This window comes from Phytophthora cinnamomi (assembly GCF_018691715.1).
Source record: "Phytophthora cinnamomi strain GKB4 chromosome Unknown Contig53, whole genome shotgun sequence".
NCBI classification, from domain to species: Eukaryota; Oomycota; class Peronosporomycetes; order Peronosporales; family Peronosporaceae; genus Phytophthora; species Phytophthora cinnamomi.
The window spans coordinates 165019-181220 of record NW_027150986.1 but is presented as its reverse complement, the minus strand read 5'-3'; the positions used below and the strand labels follow the sequence as shown (position 1 = coordinate 181220).

Genomic DNA, 16202 nt, shown 5'->3' with positions numbered 1-16202 from the left:
AACCAGTTCTGTTGCAACTGAAACCCATTTTTGTCCAAGCTGGAACGGGTTATTTGCAGCACCAAAATTCACAACAATACCAACAACTCCAACTCAAGGAAGATACAGACCATCCCGCGGTGCTCATTTTCATTTGTTCTCGTTTACGCTTGACTAGGTCGACCATTCATACTGGTGTCGACTCTAGGCAGCATTCTGAACGAGGTAGCACAAAAAAGTACACCGGTGGGTGATGAAGGAGACTGCCCCATCTAGCCGTGCGCCATTTTAAACCTTGCTGTAGTCCATCTTGGATTCGAGCTTCTTGGTCTCAGCAAGTTTCCGCGCGGCCTTCATGAAGTCCTCCTCCACAACATACTCGCGGTCGGCACGAATAGCGAACATACCCGCCTCAGTGCACACGTTACGCATATCGGCACCGTTGAAGCCATCTGTAAGCTTGACAATGGACTCGTAGTCGATCTCGCCCTTCTTCGTGATAGGACCCGAGTGAATTTTGAGAATGTCCATGCGCGAGGCCTCGTTGGGCAGCGGGATTTCAATCTTACGATCCAGACGACCGGGACGCAGCAGTGCGGGGTCCAGGATATCCGGTCGGTTCGTCGCCATGACCATCTTCACCTGTCCCAGCGCGTCGAAACCATCAAGCTGGTTCAGCAGCTCCATCAACGTACGCTGAATTTCACGATCGGCGGACGTGCCCTCCGAGTAACGGCTTCCACCGATGGCATCGATTTCATCCATGAAGATGACGCAGGGCTGGTGGTCCCGGGCGTATCCGAACATTTCACGGATCACACGGGCACTCTCACCAATGTACTTGTCCACGATAGCACTAGCCACGACCTTCAAGAAAGTGGCGTTGATGTTGCACGCCAGCGCACGCGCCAGCAGCGTCTTACCCGTACCGGGCGGGCCGTACAGCAGCACACCCTTGGGCGGCTTGATGCCGACACGCAGGAACAGCTCCGGGTTGGTGAGCGGCAGCTCGATGACCTCGCGCAGCTCTCGGATCTGCTCGTTCAAGCCGCCAATGCTGGAGAAGGACACGTTGCCGGCGTCCTCGTTCAGCATGTGGTACACCGTGGGGTCCACTTCACGCGGCAGGTAGCGCATGATGGTGAGCGTGGTCATGTCCAGCGCCACGCGCGTGCCCGACTTGAGCTTGCTCTTGTCCACCTTGGCGCGGCATCCCACGACGTAGCGCGGGCCGCTCGACGCCTTGACGATGAAGCGGTCTTCGTCCAGCTGACGCAGCACCTCGCCGATGATTTGGCCCACGCTCTGAGCAGCAACAGCATCGTGAGTCAAGGTAAAGACATCGGACAGACGTAATTCGCCGCGTAATTCCGCACCTGCAGCGCCTTGAGGTCGTCCTCTGTCTTGTTGAACTCCTTCACGAGCGTCTTGACGTTCTCACGCATGTTCTTCACCCTGGAATCCACGGGAACGCGCCGCATTGCCGTCAAAATTAGGCGAAAAAGTGCCAAAAGATCGCGACGCGTTGGCGCGCGATCCAGGAAGCTGCGCGTGGCGATCCCCGCACGCAGAGCGCGACACGCACCTGCTCTCCATCTCGCGGTGCTCCATGACCTTGGCCTTGTACGCGTTGAGCACCTGCGTGCGCTCATCTTCGGTCGGGACGGACGCCATCGTCGCTCACTCCCTGCTCGCCTTCTTCTCGACTGTGTATGCCCCCTTTTTGGATACGGAGACTTTCGGCCAATCGCAGTCGATAGTGTCTCCAATTGGTTGAAAATACATCGTGCCGCTGTTGTACGTTCAACGCCTGATACGTACGTAAGCCGTTGCGAGACGTTACAAGACGCAGCTGCCGACCATAAGCGCATCCGCTGGACTGCCATATTCTCTCTCTCCTCCTCCTCCTCTCGACCGCCGCCATGGACCGCTTCCTGCAGGCGGCAGGCCGCGTGAAGCCTCTGTCGCGCTGCGAGCTGGGGCCCAGCTCATTGAAGCAGTGCCTGACGCTCACGGACCTGGTGGCATATGGTGTGGGCTGCTCCGTGGGCGCCGGCGTCTACTCGCTCGTGGGCGTGGGCGCGCAGATCGCGGGCCCCAGCATCTCGCTGTCCTTCCTCGTGAGCGGCATCGCCTGCATCTTCACGTCGCTCACGTACTCGGAGTTCGCAGCGCGTGTGCCTGTACGTTTTGCGACCTTTGCGGGGATCGCAGTGGATGTGAGGCTGAAAGTGTGTGTGGATGAAGGTCACGGGCTCGGCGTACACCTTCGTGTACATCACCTTCGGTGAGCTGGCGGCGTGGCTCATCGGCTGGAACCTGACGCTGGGCTACGGCATCTCGGCTGGTAAACGTTGCTGTCGACGGGGGTGAATGTGCTGCAGGGTGGAAGAAGACTGACAGTGCGTTTGCTGGTGGTTGCAGCTGGAATCGCGCGTAGCTGGGCGTCGTACGCGCACTTGTTCTTGCAACACTTCGGACTGCACCTCCCGCGTTGGCTTGTGCAAGCAGAGTTTCTCGGCATGTCGTGTAGCATCATGGCGGCGTTTCTTATCATTTGCTGCACGTTCATCCTTCTTGCTGGCGTTCATGTACGAGCTTGAAACTCGATGGAGAGGGTGACGATGTGGATGTGGAAGTACTGATGGTGGGGGTTGTGTTACGGTGCAATTTTGCTAGGAATCTGCCAAGTTTAATGCCTTCGTGACGCTGCTGAACATCTCGGTGCTGCTCTTCGTGGTTGCATTTGGGAGCACACAAGTGGATACAACGTACTGGGAGCCATTCATGCCTGCCGGGATCCACGGCGTCATGACGGGTGCTGGAGTGGTCTTCTTCGCGTACTTGGGCTTTGACATGGTCGCGTGCCTTGCCGAGGAGGTGCACGAGCCTCAGCGCACGCTGCCAAAGGGTATCATTGGCTCGCTCATGATCTCGATGACCATCTACGTTGGTGTCTCGCTTGTTGTGACCGGTATGGCGCCCGTCGATACTCTGGGTAGCGAAGTTCCGCTTGTAAATGCGTTCATGTTCCATGACGCACCGTGGGCTGGACGCGTCGTGTCGTTCGGCTCCATTTTCGGGCTTACCACTGCCGCTTTTACCTGCCTAATGGGCCAGCCGCGCATTTTCTACCAGATGGCCAAGGACGGTTTGCTGCCATCGCTCTTTGCCGAGCTGCACTACCGGACGCATGTTCCTGTGGCCAGCACTGTCTTCACGGGCATCCTGGTTGCGTCCATTGCATTGGTGTTCGAACTCGACTTCCTGGCCAATGTAATATCGTGCGGAACATTGCAAGTCTTCACTTTTGTGAACGCTGGTGTGTTGCTTTTGCGCATGCGCCCAAGTCTCGGCGGCGCTGGTGTCGTCCACCGTGTCCTCCTGTACGTGGTTTCGTGTTTTGCTTTGTCGCTGTCATTTGTCTTCGATCTTCCATGGACGATTCAAGGCGCGTTCGCTATGATGGTGATTGCCTCGTTCGTCTACATCTATCGACTCGGAAAACTCAGGTTCGCCAATGCTTCTCTTTTTGCGAATCGATACTCCCAGCTAACACGAATATTGTGTTGCTACGCCTAAACAGTGACCTGACTACGTCATTTCAGTGCCCGTTGGTGCCGTTGGTGCCGTGCGCGGGTATCCTTGCCAATGTCTACATGGTGGCAAGTATCCCCGGCGAGGGATGGTACGTGAATTTACTTGTAGCTTTATCGTGGGCTGTCGTGGGCTGTGAAGCTAACCTTATGGTGTTTGCAGGATCGGTGTGCTTATCTGGCTGGGTGCAGGGGTTATCTTGTACATGTGCTACGGAATTCGCCACAGCATGCTGAACGATGCGGCCCTGCTTCACCCTCTACTTTGAATGCACCACACTGTAGTAGACTAGATTGCATGCATACAAGACCACGTCTTTTTCAGGCGGTGCGACTCTCACCGTGAGAGCACTAAATGTATCCATGTAACTTCACTTCAACATCTCCGACCAATCACAGATGCTATATCTATTTTCAGTCATATGGCTACATATCTAATTGGGCATTTGCAGAAGACACGACATCATGCATACCGTACCAGGGTCGACGCCCTCAGCATTGGAGTGTCTTCTGCCGTTCCAGCTACCCCGGTCTGACAACAACGATGGGGGCGATTCAACTGACAGATACGATCGGATCAGCCTCGAAAACCCCTCGACGAGGTCTCGCGAAGACGACGACAAAATGCTCGAGCTATATCGCCAGGCGGTGCCACTCGTCCAACCGCACTCAACAGCGGCGATCAAAACTATAGGAAAAATTGTACGTGATCGTGAACTAGTCAAGCGCATGCTACAGCGCCCACAACCATACGCCAAACAGCTTGATCGACGTCCCGTTACGTACGACAGTCCCGCACTTAAAACGACACCACTGTCAGCACAATCGTCAGAGCTAACTAGCGATAACCAAAGCAACAGTCATCGTCACATTATGTTTATGGCAGCGTGCGAAAAGCTCATGGTGACCTTCGATCCGCAAGTGCGTCAAACCCGTCGACTGAAGCTTGTGCAGATTAAACCGTTGCTACGTTTTCATGGCTTGGAGGTCAGCGACGCAGCTTTTCGTCGATGGGAGCAACGGTTGCCACCAACAAGTACTTCTGGGGCGACAACGATGGCAGGGCCTATGGTCTCGGTGAGCGACTTTGTTCAAGGGTGTCAGCTTTGGTTTACCGAGACATTCCTTATCGAGCATGCACGGGATCTTACAATCTGGCAGAAACAGCAGAAAGCAATGAAAGCAGGCAAAGGGAAGAACAGGAAGCTATCGCCCCTATATTATGAACATCTGCAGTCGCCTGCGCAAGCTACCCAGCCACCATTTGATCGGCTCGCCCACGAAAGCGCCGCTACGAGCTCATTTTCGTACGAGGCTTATGCTCGCCATCCACCTCCACGAGCCCCTACGCTGAACGCGTCTGCTTCTGCTCCAGCGCTATTGCATGCAAAGTATTGCTCGCACAACAAGCTTGACCCCGCCACGCTAGCTGCTGTAAGCAAACTCAATAGTTCCAAACTGCAGCAACATCGGAAGAAGAAGGAAGCTGAAATGCTAGCTCGACAAGCAAGGCAGCAGAGCACAGAGATAGCGCGTGCGTTCACTGCAAGTGTAGCTATGATCTCGCGTCACGTACACAACGAAGAAGTGCGTGATCACCGCGACAATGAGCTTGATATGCAAATTGCTCGCACCGACCAGATTCGTCACTGGAACCAACGCCACAAAGCGCATTGTCGGGCTGTTGACCAAGACGTGCGAGCACAAAGGGCTCGAGAAGTATGTGCCATGAAGGCTTTAGCCGAAGAAGAGCTCCTCTTAACCCGCGACTTTCGAGCACTCCGAGAGGAGGTGGTGCGCCGTAGCAAACCCCTTTTCGCGATGTCATCCTCTACGAGCACGATATTCCCTGCCCCACCTGAAATTCTGGCAGCACGCGCCACGGCCAGCACCCAGGCAGACCACAGACGGCTTGCTCGTGTGGAACGCGAGCATGCTGAGCATATGCGCAGTCTGCAGCTTCTAGACTACGTGTACGATCGGAAGAGGATGATGGCCGATGCGCTGCAACCTCGTGCTGATTCTGCTCTGGTAGAAGTGGACGTGCCCGATGAAGAGCTCCCCGCGGACCGCGTGGTACAGCTAGCAGGCGATGAACTTTGGCAGCAGATCGTCCAGCTGCACGAGCAAGGAGACACCGACAGTCTCGCTTTGCTGGTGCCTCCTACCAACTCACCGCCCGCAGCTCTGCGCTACTTCGGCACTAGCCGACCCATATCGCTACCAGCCTTCGCTTCAACTGTCGACCGCAACCTTCAATAGCCCAAGCACACAACAAGAAACATCGTAAACGAAGCAAAAACGTGAATCTATTTGGCAAGCAAAGCAAAGCAAGCTCCGTGATACCTGGCGCCAAGGCTCTGGCCTCGACGGACAGCGCAAACATGGCTCTAAGCTATTTAATGAGTAGCGCCCTTGCTCATCTTGTACTTCTTCTTGGCAATCGTTTTCGGGTTGAAGTGGCCCTTGCGGTGCTGCTTCTTCCATTTCTGACGACCAGCAGTACTCTTACCCACGCCCGAGTTACCATAGCTGATACGATCCTCAACAGTCTGCTTCTTGTCGTCGTCGGCATCAGGAGCCACGAACGTGTGCAACGGGTCGTTGTCCGTACGGCGCTTGCCGTCTGCGAGGCGCTGCCGCTTGTTGTGCTTGTTGTGTTTCTTCTTGGTGCGCCCTGGTGCCGGTGGCTGCAGCTCGATAGGAACAAGGTAGTCCGGGATAGTCGCCAAATGGGGCTGAACCGGCGCCGAGCCAACCACCTTGTCGTGTTCAAGCATGTTCAGATCGCGCGGGTTAGCCTCGAAGTGTGCCGCCAAGCGCTCCGAGTTAAGCATTTCCTTCTTGACATCTGCCAGTTGTGCTTCGCGCACGGCCACACGCGTGACAGCACGACGGACATCTTCCACCCGGTACCGGAAGCAATCGATCTCCTTGAGGTCAAAGGCAAGCTCGGCAGGCTGCGCCAAGACATCATTTGACTCAGAACGAACAGCCTGCTGCTTCGCCTGGACACGCTTCAGCGCACGTTCTTCCTTGGGGTCATCCTTGGACACCAGAGACAGCGCCGTACCGGAGGCACCACCACGCGCCGTACGTCCGATACGGTGGGTGTATGCACGCACACTTTTCGGGAAGTCCACGTTAATAACAAACTGCACACCGCGGAAGTCAACGCCGCGCGACACACCGTAGCCTTCGTCATCAGCACGTCCACGTTTGGAGCCCACCGTCTTTTTATCTTTCTTCTGCTCGTCGTCATCACCCTCCTCGTCCTCAGGAGCTTCGTCGTCATCACTGTCCATGGCTTCGTCATCCTCCTTCTCGCTGTCTTCTTCCTTGTCGCTATCGTCATCCTTTTCCTCGTCTTCCTCGACAGCTTCCGACTCGGCGTCAGACTTCTGACCGTCTTCTTCCTCCTCGTCTTCGTCTTTGTCTTCCCCATCATCCTCTCCATCCTCGCCCTCTTCCTCATCGTCTTCATCTTCGTCCTCATCGCCCACTTCATCGCGATCCACACTGTCGTCCGTAGCGATAAGGTAGTCAAACAGACCACGGTTGAACTCCTCAATAATGTGCTGACGAGAGTTGTGGGGGAGCTTCGCGTTAAGCACTGCGCTCTTAATCACGAACTGCTCGAAGAAAAGCTTGAGTCGGTACGCCGCATCGGTCGAGTTCACGAAGAAAATCACCTTGCCGCTCACCACGCCAAGTCGCAACAGGGCGTACAGCAGCAGGTCCTTGTCGGCGGGCTTCACCGGCAGGTAGAACTGCTGCAGCTTGCCGTCCGTAGCGCCCTCCTCGAGCTTCACCACAGCAGGGTTATGCAGCACAGAGCGCTTGAGCTTCTCGAGCTCGGGGCTGAGCGTCGCCGACATGCAGAACGTCTGGCAGGCCTTCGGCAGCGCGTTGAAAATGGTGCGGATGTCTTCTCCGTACCCGAAGGAAAGCACCAGATCGGCCTCATCAATGACGACCGTCTGCACCGAGTCCTTGAGCGTCAAGTTGCCCGCTTCGAGGTGCGCCACGAGGCGGCCGGGCGTGGCCACCAGCACGTCGGGCGCGTCACGCAGCAGTGCCTGCTGCGCGTTCATGCTCTGGCCACCGAGGGCCAGCAGGCTCACCGTGTCCTGGCAGTAGTACATGAGGTCCGTCATGTGGCGGCGCGTCTGCTCCACCAGCTCCTTGGTGGGCACCAGCACCAGCGCGCGCACAGCCGGCTCGCTGGCGGGCGCGTCCTGCTTGAGCTGCAGGATCTTGTGCAGCAACGGCAGCGCGAAGGCCGCCGTCTTGCCGGAGCCCGTGCGTGCGCGCACCAGCAGGTCCTTGCCCTGCAGCGCCAGCGGGATGCAGTGCACCTGCACCAGCGTGGCGTGCACGAAGCGCATCTTTGCCACCGCCTTGGACAGACGGCGGTCCAGGCCGAACTCGCACTCGGCGAAGGGCTTCTGTCCGTCCAGCAGCGTCTCGCTCACCTGTGCCATCTTGCTGCCACTCACTCACTCGCGATAATGGCGACTGCCGCTTCAAAAAGCGTTGGTTGGTCGGCAGGCCAAATGGTGTACCCACACACCAATAATCATAAACTGGTGTAACATAACACTAATGAGGTAAACTCAAGTGTAGCCATGTTCCTCATTGAGGCCACGACCATCACTCCGACCTCCGCGCGCGCTTTTTGAATCGAATTCAAACCCGCATCCGCACTCTCCCGGACGAGATGACGGACCCGAGCGGCGAGCTGCGGCGCATGTCGTCGTGCTCCGTGTCCAGCAACCACGACGCGCCCCCGCCGCCCCCGACGCCCACGAACGTGCAGGTGGCCGTGCGCTGCCGGCCGCTCAACAGCCGCGAGAAGGCCGCGGGCCGCGGCGCCGTCGTGCAGTGCAAGCCCAACTCGAGCGAGGTGGCCGTGCTCAAGCGCAAGACGTACACGTTCGACCGCGTCTTCGGCCAGTACTCGACGCAGAAGGACGTGTTCACGTCCGTGGTGCGCCCGGCGGTGGACGAGGCGCTGGCGGGCTACAACTGCACCGTGTTCGCCTACGGCCAGACGGGCACGGGCAAGACGTACACGATGCAGGGCGACCTGTCCCCGAGCAGCGAGACGGCGGGCATCATCCCACGCAGCGTGCGCTGCATCTTCGACGCGCTGGAGGCCAGCGGCGAGGAGTTCAGCGTGCGCGTGTCCTTCCTGCAGCTCTACAACGAAGAACTCAAGGATCTGCTGGATCCGGACGCGGACAAGAAGCTGCGGCTCATGGAGGACGCCAAGCGCGGCGGAATCTACTGTGTGAACCTGCTGGAGGTCACGGCCACCACGGCCAAGCACGTGTACGAGCTCGTGAACACTGGTGTCAAGAACCGCATCACGTCCGAGACGCTGATGAACGAGAACTCGAGTCGTTCTCACAGTATCTTCACCATCCGGATCCACAGCAAGGAGCACAACGCGGCGGGAGAAGACTTGCTGCGTGTGGGACAGCTGAACCTGGTGGATCTTGCTGGATCCGAGTGTGTGGGCCGATCAGGGGCACGCAATGCCAGAGCGAGGGAAGCGGGCACTATTAACCAGAGTTTGCTGACGCTGGGACGCGTGATCACGGCCTTGGTGGACAACCTTCCGCACGTGCCATATCGTGATAGTAAGTTGACGCGTTTACTGCAGGAGTCACTTGGCGGGCGAGCAAAGACGACGATTATTGCGACGCTGGCCCCATGTGCGGATAGCCTGGATGAGACTCTCAGTACGCTGGAGTATGCATTCCGAGCCAAGCATATCAAGAATAAGCCCGAGCTGAACCAGAAAATGACCAAGGCTGGATTGTTGAATGATTTTGGAAGCGAAATCGAGAGCCTTCGCGCGGCCCTGCGTGCTGCTAGACTGAAAGACGGCGTTTATCTCCCGCTGGAGCAGTTTACTGATATGCAAGAGCGATTGACAGGCCAAGGCGTTCAACTAAATGAGCTAGAAGATATGCTCAAGGCAAGAAATACTTCTTGTAAAGAGCTCGAAGAGGCTGCTGAAAAGCATGCGAGCGAGGTAGCTGCATTGACATTGGAAAAACAAGAGGTGAGCAATAAGTTAATTGCTACGGAAGGCGAGCTTACCGCTACCAAGAACACGCTAGAAAAGACAACGCAGGAACTTCAACAAGCAAAGGCAATGCTGAATGCCTATCAGGAGAACGAGCGGATGCTACTCGACAATGGAACTACTGCAACGAAGTTATACACAGACAGCGAAAAACGGGCCGCCCAGCTAGTGGCAAAGATTGGTACGTAAACTATTGCTTCTTCTGGCTTTACTGCTGATGCTTAATTTATTTGTTGTATTCGCAGAGAACACCCAGCGAACAGAAGATGAGAACGCGGCACTGGCGTCTTCCTATCGTAGTGAGTCACAGTCGCAGATTAACAAGTTCCTCGAGCGCCTGATGAAGCACAAGACAAGCCAGGAAGAGATGTTTCAGGATGTGTCCAACGCTTTGCAAGAGTTGCAGACAACTCACGCAACAGATCTGGATGGTTTGGTAACAAGTCTGAATGCAATGCAAGGTCTCGTCGAAGCGCGGAGAGCTCAGGTTACTGAATCCCTCGCTGAAGGCGATACCCTAAAGCGTAACCAGCGTGATGAAGTGATGGCAACAGTTAAAGTGCAGCAGGAAACTATGGAGGAACAGTTCGAGAACCTAATTGAAATGTCCAAGAATCACGCAACGGCTATCGTGGAAGATCTCGCTACGTCTAAAGCCCGAAATGTGGCATTCCTGGAGAATGTGCAGTTGGCGGTGGAAACCTCTCGAGAGGAATTGAGAAGCTTCTTGATCGAGCAGAGCGATAAACTGCTAGAATTACAGGTAGCAATCGACATGTCGATTGAAAAGCAGGCCAAGGAGCTTGACGAAAACAAAACTGCACTTACCGCAGCTCTGAAGGACAGTCATGCTCAACAACAAGAGGAGCTGGCCGGGATGAAGACACACCTTGCTCAGCTCATCGAGAAGTGCATTCAGAGCCAGACACAAAACTTTGATGCGCAAACTAAGCTTATTGAAGAGAATGTGAGAAGTCAGCAGAAGCAGCTCTCGCACGTGCAGAGTATTACAGAACAAGAAATGAAGGCCTTTGTCCAGACCATAGGCAGCCAGAATTCGAAGCACGAAAGCGAGACGGCTGGACTTCGCGAGCGCTTGTCCGACATGCGAGGTCAACTTGGCGACGCCAACGTGCGGCAAATGGATCTGGCTCAGTCGCACGAGCGGCTGCAAACGACGTGGAGCAACGACGGTGCTGCGCTGGCAAAATCGCACGTGCAGGATATAACTACACTGGTGGAGAGGCATTCGCAAGCAGACGCCGAGATATCAACGAAGAAACGGGAGCAGTTGGCGCACTTCCTGGGTGATCACGAGGATCTCCGGCAGCTTCTGAAGGGCGGATGTAAGGCCCTGCAAAAGGGGCTTGAAGTCCACCTTTCTAGTACTAGGGGAAAGATCGATTCAGCATCAGTGCTTGACAAGGAGATAATTGGTACAGCTACAGAGGCGTCCAACCAGCAATTCCAAGCGATGGAGGAGTACATGAAAAAGAGACGGGTAAGACGCAGTCGGTGCTGTTACCTTAAACTATGGACTAACTGGTGTTGACCTGTCGTTTATTGTCTAGATCAATACACGGACGGGGGCGACACCGATGAAGAAGGATGGCCGGCCCTTTCCAACGTTTGAGGCCACGAAGGTTTCTGCCGAGCAGATGAAGTCTATCGAGAATTTTTCCAGCTTCATGTCGAGCACCGAAACTCTAGCTGGGAGGAAGCGAAGGAGGCAAAGCGATGCAAGTCCCAGTGCCGTTGATGATGTGACGCCTGCCGCGAAAGATATCTCCAAGCAAACGCAAAGCGATGCCGTCGTCAGCGCGGAGATCAGCTCAATATCAAACAGTCAGGATTCTAGGAACCCTGACCCGATATCAGCAACCGAGTCAAGTACAACTGGAAAGGCCCCGGGACCTCCACCTGAGACCAAGTCCGCTGCAACAGTCAACACTACGCCAATTAAGACCAAGGTTGCTGCAGTCAAAACTACGCCGTCCAAGGCTAAGCCTGCCACCGTCAACGCGACACCATCCAAGACCAAGCCTGTTACAGTCAACACCACGCCGTCCAAGCTTAAGAGGACAGGATCGTCTGCGCCGCACAAGAAGAAGCTGGCAGCGCAACCGCACAAGAGCATGAAGGTTCCTAGTGCAGGCGTAGCAGCTCGCAAAACCGCCAAGGCTTCAGCTCTCGCGGCACCGAAGCGGTACCGCGCCAAGTCGCCGCTAGGGGAGACCACGAACTTACGTTAGTCCTGTAAGGTTATCCGCTCGAAGCGAGTGTGTCAATTTATCTGTTGAAGCGATCCCCTGCATTGCGCTCAATCAACGATGCATCATGCATCATGCATGACATGAAGCGCTGCACAGTGACGCACGTTGAAGTGGTGTGATTGGCTGAAACCCTTGATGAGTGTACCAGTAAAACGCCGTTACAACGGTCGCGATCCGCTCATTTGCAAATTGCAATGGGGAGCACGAGCAAGGAGGCGTGGAAGAGGGCTGGCATCGCCACCGCTGCGGGCGACGTCTCCGCCAAGCTGCCGAAGGGCAAGCGGCGCTATGTGACTGCCTTCCTGTGTCTTTGCGTCTCCACCATCTGCTACGCCGACAGTATGTGTATCTGAGTATCGGGCCTTCACTGCAAATGACCAACTTTTGGACTGTGGTTTGATGCGCAGGAACCAACATGGGCATCGCGTTGCCGGCATTCGTGACCAACAAGAGGGACCAGGGAGAGGTGCTCTCCGCCTTCTTCTACGGCTACATGTGCACCCAGGTACAGCAGCGTAGTCGTTTATTAACATCATCAATTGTCAGCTTCTACAGCAGTGGCGTCGTTTGTTTATTAACATCATCAAATGTCTGTTGCAGATCCCGGGAGGTTACTTCGCGGCCAGGTTCGGTGCCAAGGTCGTGCTGCTGACTGGGGTTGTTGTCTGGACGTTATTCGTATGTAGCCATACGGGCTTTATGATCTTTTGTGCCTTAATTGATGCCATCAGTTCTGATAGTTGCTTGTGTGTGTATGATTGCAGGACATCTCTACTGTGGTAGTGGCCAAATGCCTTACGTGTCTGTTTTTCACGAGAGCAGGCATGGGGCTTGGAGAGGGCATACTGTTTCCGTGCATGCATCAAATTGCCGGTGCGTGGTATCCAGTCCAGGAACGGAGTCGGCTTGTATCGCTGGTGGCAAGCGGCTCGGACCTGGGCACTATCTCTGCGCTGTTGATTTCACCCGCCATCATGGCAGCGAGCGGTTGGCAGCGTATCTTCCTTGTGTTTGGCGTGCTCAGTTTTATCTGGGTCGTGGCGTATTCGATCATGGGAGTGAGTCGACCCGAGGAGGACCCGAAAATCACCACAGAAGAGCGCAGCTTCATCATTCGCAATCGCACGGTCGATCCTGACACTCACCGGCGTCAAAGCTCGCGCGCTGAATTGGACACCCACGCCATGAATTGGCGCGTTCTACTGGCTTCGCGGCCTGCGTGGGCGATCTATGTGGCGCACATGTGCTACAACTACAGTTGGTACATACTGTTGGGATGGATCCCGCAGTACTTCAACCAAGTGCTGGATCTTGACTTGGCCAAGAAGGGTGGGTTTGCCGCTGCATTGCCCTACATGTGTGGCTACACTGGCACACTACTGTTCGGGCGTCTGGGAGATCTGTTGGTCACCCGCGGGTATCGTGAGTTGCACGTTCGTCAGGCTATGAACGCATTTTCATTCCTCGGATGCGCCTTCTTCCTCTTTTCGCTGCGCTTGGCGAAGTCAGCACCTATGGCGGTAGCCCTGCTGTGCCTGACACTATTCACAAGTCGCGCCGCTATGGCTGGCTACTGGGTCAACATGATCGACGTGGCGCCAAATCACGCTGCACATGTGATGGGAGTCTCCAACACCTTTGGAACCATTCCGGGCATTATTGGCAACGTCGTCACTGGAGCCATTCTTCAAGCTACGGGGTCTTGGGACCTCGTGTTTGCTATCGCTGCGCTGGTCCTCTTGTTTGGTGCGGCTTTCTTCCACTGCTACGCGTCAGACAAATCTATCTACATGGACGCACAATCCAGTAGCAGCAGCAACGGAGAAGATTACAGTAGTGCCAGCACAACTTCCAGCAGCTTCCCTGGCAGCCCCAACTACACTTTGTCTCTTTCATCTTCGATCCCAGGGCTGCGTGATGAAGAAGAGAGCCTGCTTGAGAACCAAATGTAAGGACATGAACCGTATGTACACTCAAAACGGAGGCTTCAACATTTAATGGTCGTTTTGGCGCATCCTGTACCGACCCAATGCTATCTTCTGGAGCTGCTGGTGCGATATTTCTTCACTCGGACAATTATTTTGCATCTCGACGAACAGATCGGTGGCCGCTACCCAGTTTTCACGCTGCTCCTCTGCGAAGATTCGTTGAATGTAGCTCTCTGCATCTGGGAAAACGCGGTAGGCACTGGCATCCTGCATAGTAGCGAATATTTGTGCTACGAGCTGGTGTTCCCCTGCATGGTTGCACATCTGCATGACTCGATTAAACACAGCTACGCTGGGTGGAATACCAAGCAATGCTTGCATATCGGGAAGCATCCGAACTGCTCGGCGCCATTCGCCGACTTCTTCGAGCGAGTCTAGCAACTGGGTCACAACAAAAACTGGTGGAGTTTGGCCGGTTTCGGTGTGCCACTTGTGAAGTAGTGTCGGAACCTCAACTACTCGGTCTCTGTTCTCCAATGATGCGCACGCCACAAGGTACGCTGCAAAGCTTGAGTCGCTCACCAGATCACTTCTCAACCCAACAGAGTTCTTGCCTCGCTTGCGATCGATGAGTGTGTCAAATATGGTAATGACGCCCTCAACGTCCTCGTTTACACTGCACGCAGCTATTGCACGTTCATACGTCGTCATATCAGGCTTCAATCGTTTTTGCTGCATATCCTCCAGAATCTCAAGAATGCTAGCACGAGCCCATGCAGCTTTCTCACGCTGTTCACGCTCATAGTCTTGGGGTAGCGTTGCACCCACAGTTAAATCTTCAGCTGTCCGCACAATATCCTCACTCTCGTCTTCAACACCATGAAGCTCGTTGTTTTTAGGTTCATCGTCATCCACATCATCGTCATCCTCATCCTCATCATCGTCATCCTCATCATCGTCTACGTCATCTTCTCCTTCCCAGTTAATTTTGTTCTTTCTCCACCATGCGGCTCGCTCTCCAGCTTTAACGAAAGCTTCTAATGCCGTATTATAGGAAATGATGTCGGCTGTCACACCATGTTTGCGCCGAATCACTTCTAGTACTTCCAGCGCACGCCCAGGGAGTCCAGCCTCTGCACAAGCGAGCAGAATGCGATTGTAGATACTAACTGAGACCCTTCCAAGCTTTTCTTCCATCTCGTTTGCGATATCCCACGCACTAGTCACATTTCCAACGCGAGCATATGCGAACACCAACGGCTCATACGTCTCTATTGTCGGACTAAATGCTCGCGATGTTTCAATTGCACGAAATAGCTCCAACGCTCCATCCGGGTTCTTTGAATTTGCGCACAGTTGCATGGCCCCACTGAGCACCTTCAGAGTGGGCTTGTAGCCGTCAACAGTCATGATGTGATCCAAAAATTTTAAGCCCACTTCAAATTGCTGCTGGCTTGCGCAGGTCGCAAACATCAGCCCCAAAGTCGTATCATCCGGTTGAATTCCACGTTTCTTCATCAAGTTAAATAAGGCAAAAGATTCATCCACCTCGCCGAGCTGATGATAATAAGCAAACGCATTGTTAAACACACCGATGTCAAGTGAATTCACAGGCGCATCACGGCAGGTACTGGCGATAAACCCCGTCATCCATGTCAACATCTCCACTTCTTCTGCGACGATAGATTCTTCGCCCTCCTCGTCGTCGCAAAACAGATCGTCATCAACATCGGTATTGCTACTCTCTGGTTTCTCCAAAAACGTGGTAAACAACCGGAAGAGCGAATAATATGTCCCAGCTCCTGGGTCGATCTTTTGGTCGTCGGTGCACCATTCAAAAAACGAGAGGCCTTGCAGGACATTATTGACACGAGCACTGGAGTTCCTGCCACCAATATTCTTTAAGCTTGCGATGTGCGCCTTAAGCACCGTATTCATAGTCACTAGGTCGGGTAGTAAACCAGTCTCGATCAGCTCGTTCACGATTGATTCTATTTGGCGAACATCACCGCGGAATGCACAGGCATTCAACAACGCATTATAACTCCACGTCGTCGGTGTACACTCCGGAAATGACACCGCATATTTTTTCATTTTTGCGAGCACGGATACTGCTTCAGTTAGTCTTCCGAGTCTCCCACAAGCACCTAACACGGCATTGAACTCTGCTGCACTTGCAGTTTCGGTTCGAATCAACTCGTCCAGTACATGCAGTTTGCCCTCCAATTTCAAAGAAAGCCTTGCAATGGCTCGATCCGCCTTTAAGGCAGTGGTACGCAGCTGCATTCGCTCCAACGAGCGCTCTACACTTTCTTTCTGGCTCCGACTC

At 54.7% G+C, this 16202-nt stretch overlaps 6 protein-coding genes across 6 annotated transcripts; 4 read left to right on the top strand and 2 right to left on the bottom strand.

The window, feature by feature from the left end:
* Positions 1 to 267: 267 nt before the first annotated feature.
* Positions 268 to 1653, bottom strand: IUM83_00041 (26S protease regulatory subunit 10B; the record flags this gene model as incomplete). The annotated part of the gene is made up of 3 exons (XM_067923774.1): positions 268 to 1284; positions 1356 to 1434; positions 1565 to 1653. The coding sequence occupies 3 exons, from the start codon at positions 1651 to 1653 to the stop codon at positions 268 to 270; spliced, it is 1185 nt and encodes a 394-aa protein (XP_067789398.1).
* A 248-nt stretch (positions 1654 to 1901) lies between these two features.
* Positions 1902 to 3844, top strand: IUM83_00040 (Amino Acid-Polyamine-Organocation (APC) Family; the record flags this gene model as incomplete). Its single annotated transcript, XM_067923773.1, has 6 exons — positions 1902 to 2162; positions 2227 to 2326; positions 2404 to 2570; positions 2659 to 3491; positions 3566 to 3667; positions 3739 to 3844. 6 exons carry the CDS (start codon positions 1902 to 1904, stop codon positions 3842 to 3844), a joined length of 1569 nt encoding a protein of 522 aa, XP_067789520.1.
* A 1552-nt stretch (positions 3845 to 5396) lies between these two features.
* IUM83_00039 (Amino Acid-Polyamine-Organocation (APC) Family) lies at positions 5397 to 5837 on the top strand (the record flags this gene model as incomplete). The annotated part of the gene is made up of 1 exon (XM_067923772.1): positions 5397 to 5837. One exon carries the CDS (start codon positions 5397 to 5399, stop codon positions 5835 to 5837), a length of 441 nt encoding a protein of 146 aa, XP_067788808.1.
* Positions 5838 to 5974: 137 nt separating this feature from the next.
* On the bottom strand, positions 5975 to 8059 carry IUM83_00038 (DEAD/DEAH box RNA helicase; the record flags this gene model as incomplete). The annotated part of the gene is made up of 1 exon (XM_067923771.1): positions 5975 to 8059. The coding sequence occupies one exon, from the start codon at positions 8057 to 8059 to the stop codon at positions 5975 to 5977; it is 2085 nt and encodes a 694-aa protein (XP_067788809.1).
* Positions 8060 to 8295: 236 nt separating this feature from the next.
* On the top strand, positions 8296 to 11924 carry IUM83_00037 (Kinesin-like protein; the record flags this gene model as incomplete). The annotated part of the gene is made up of 3 exons (XM_067923770.1): positions 8296 to 9853; positions 9918 to 11173; positions 11244 to 11924. 3 exons carry the CDS (start codon positions 8296 to 8298, stop codon positions 11922 to 11924), a joined length of 3495 nt encoding a protein of 1164 aa, XP_067788813.1.
* A 215-nt stretch (positions 11925 to 12139) lies between these two features.
* Positions 12140 to 13897, top strand: IUM83_00036 (sialin-like protein; the record flags this gene model as incomplete). The annotated part of the gene is made up of 4 exons (XM_067923769.1): positions 12140 to 12284; positions 12353 to 12450; positions 12546 to 12623; positions 12710 to 13897. 4 exons carry the CDS (start codon positions 12140 to 12142, stop codon positions 13895 to 13897), a joined length of 1509 nt encoding a protein of 502 aa, XP_067788814.1.
* Between the last annotated feature and the right edge of the window lie 2305 nt (positions 13898 to 16202).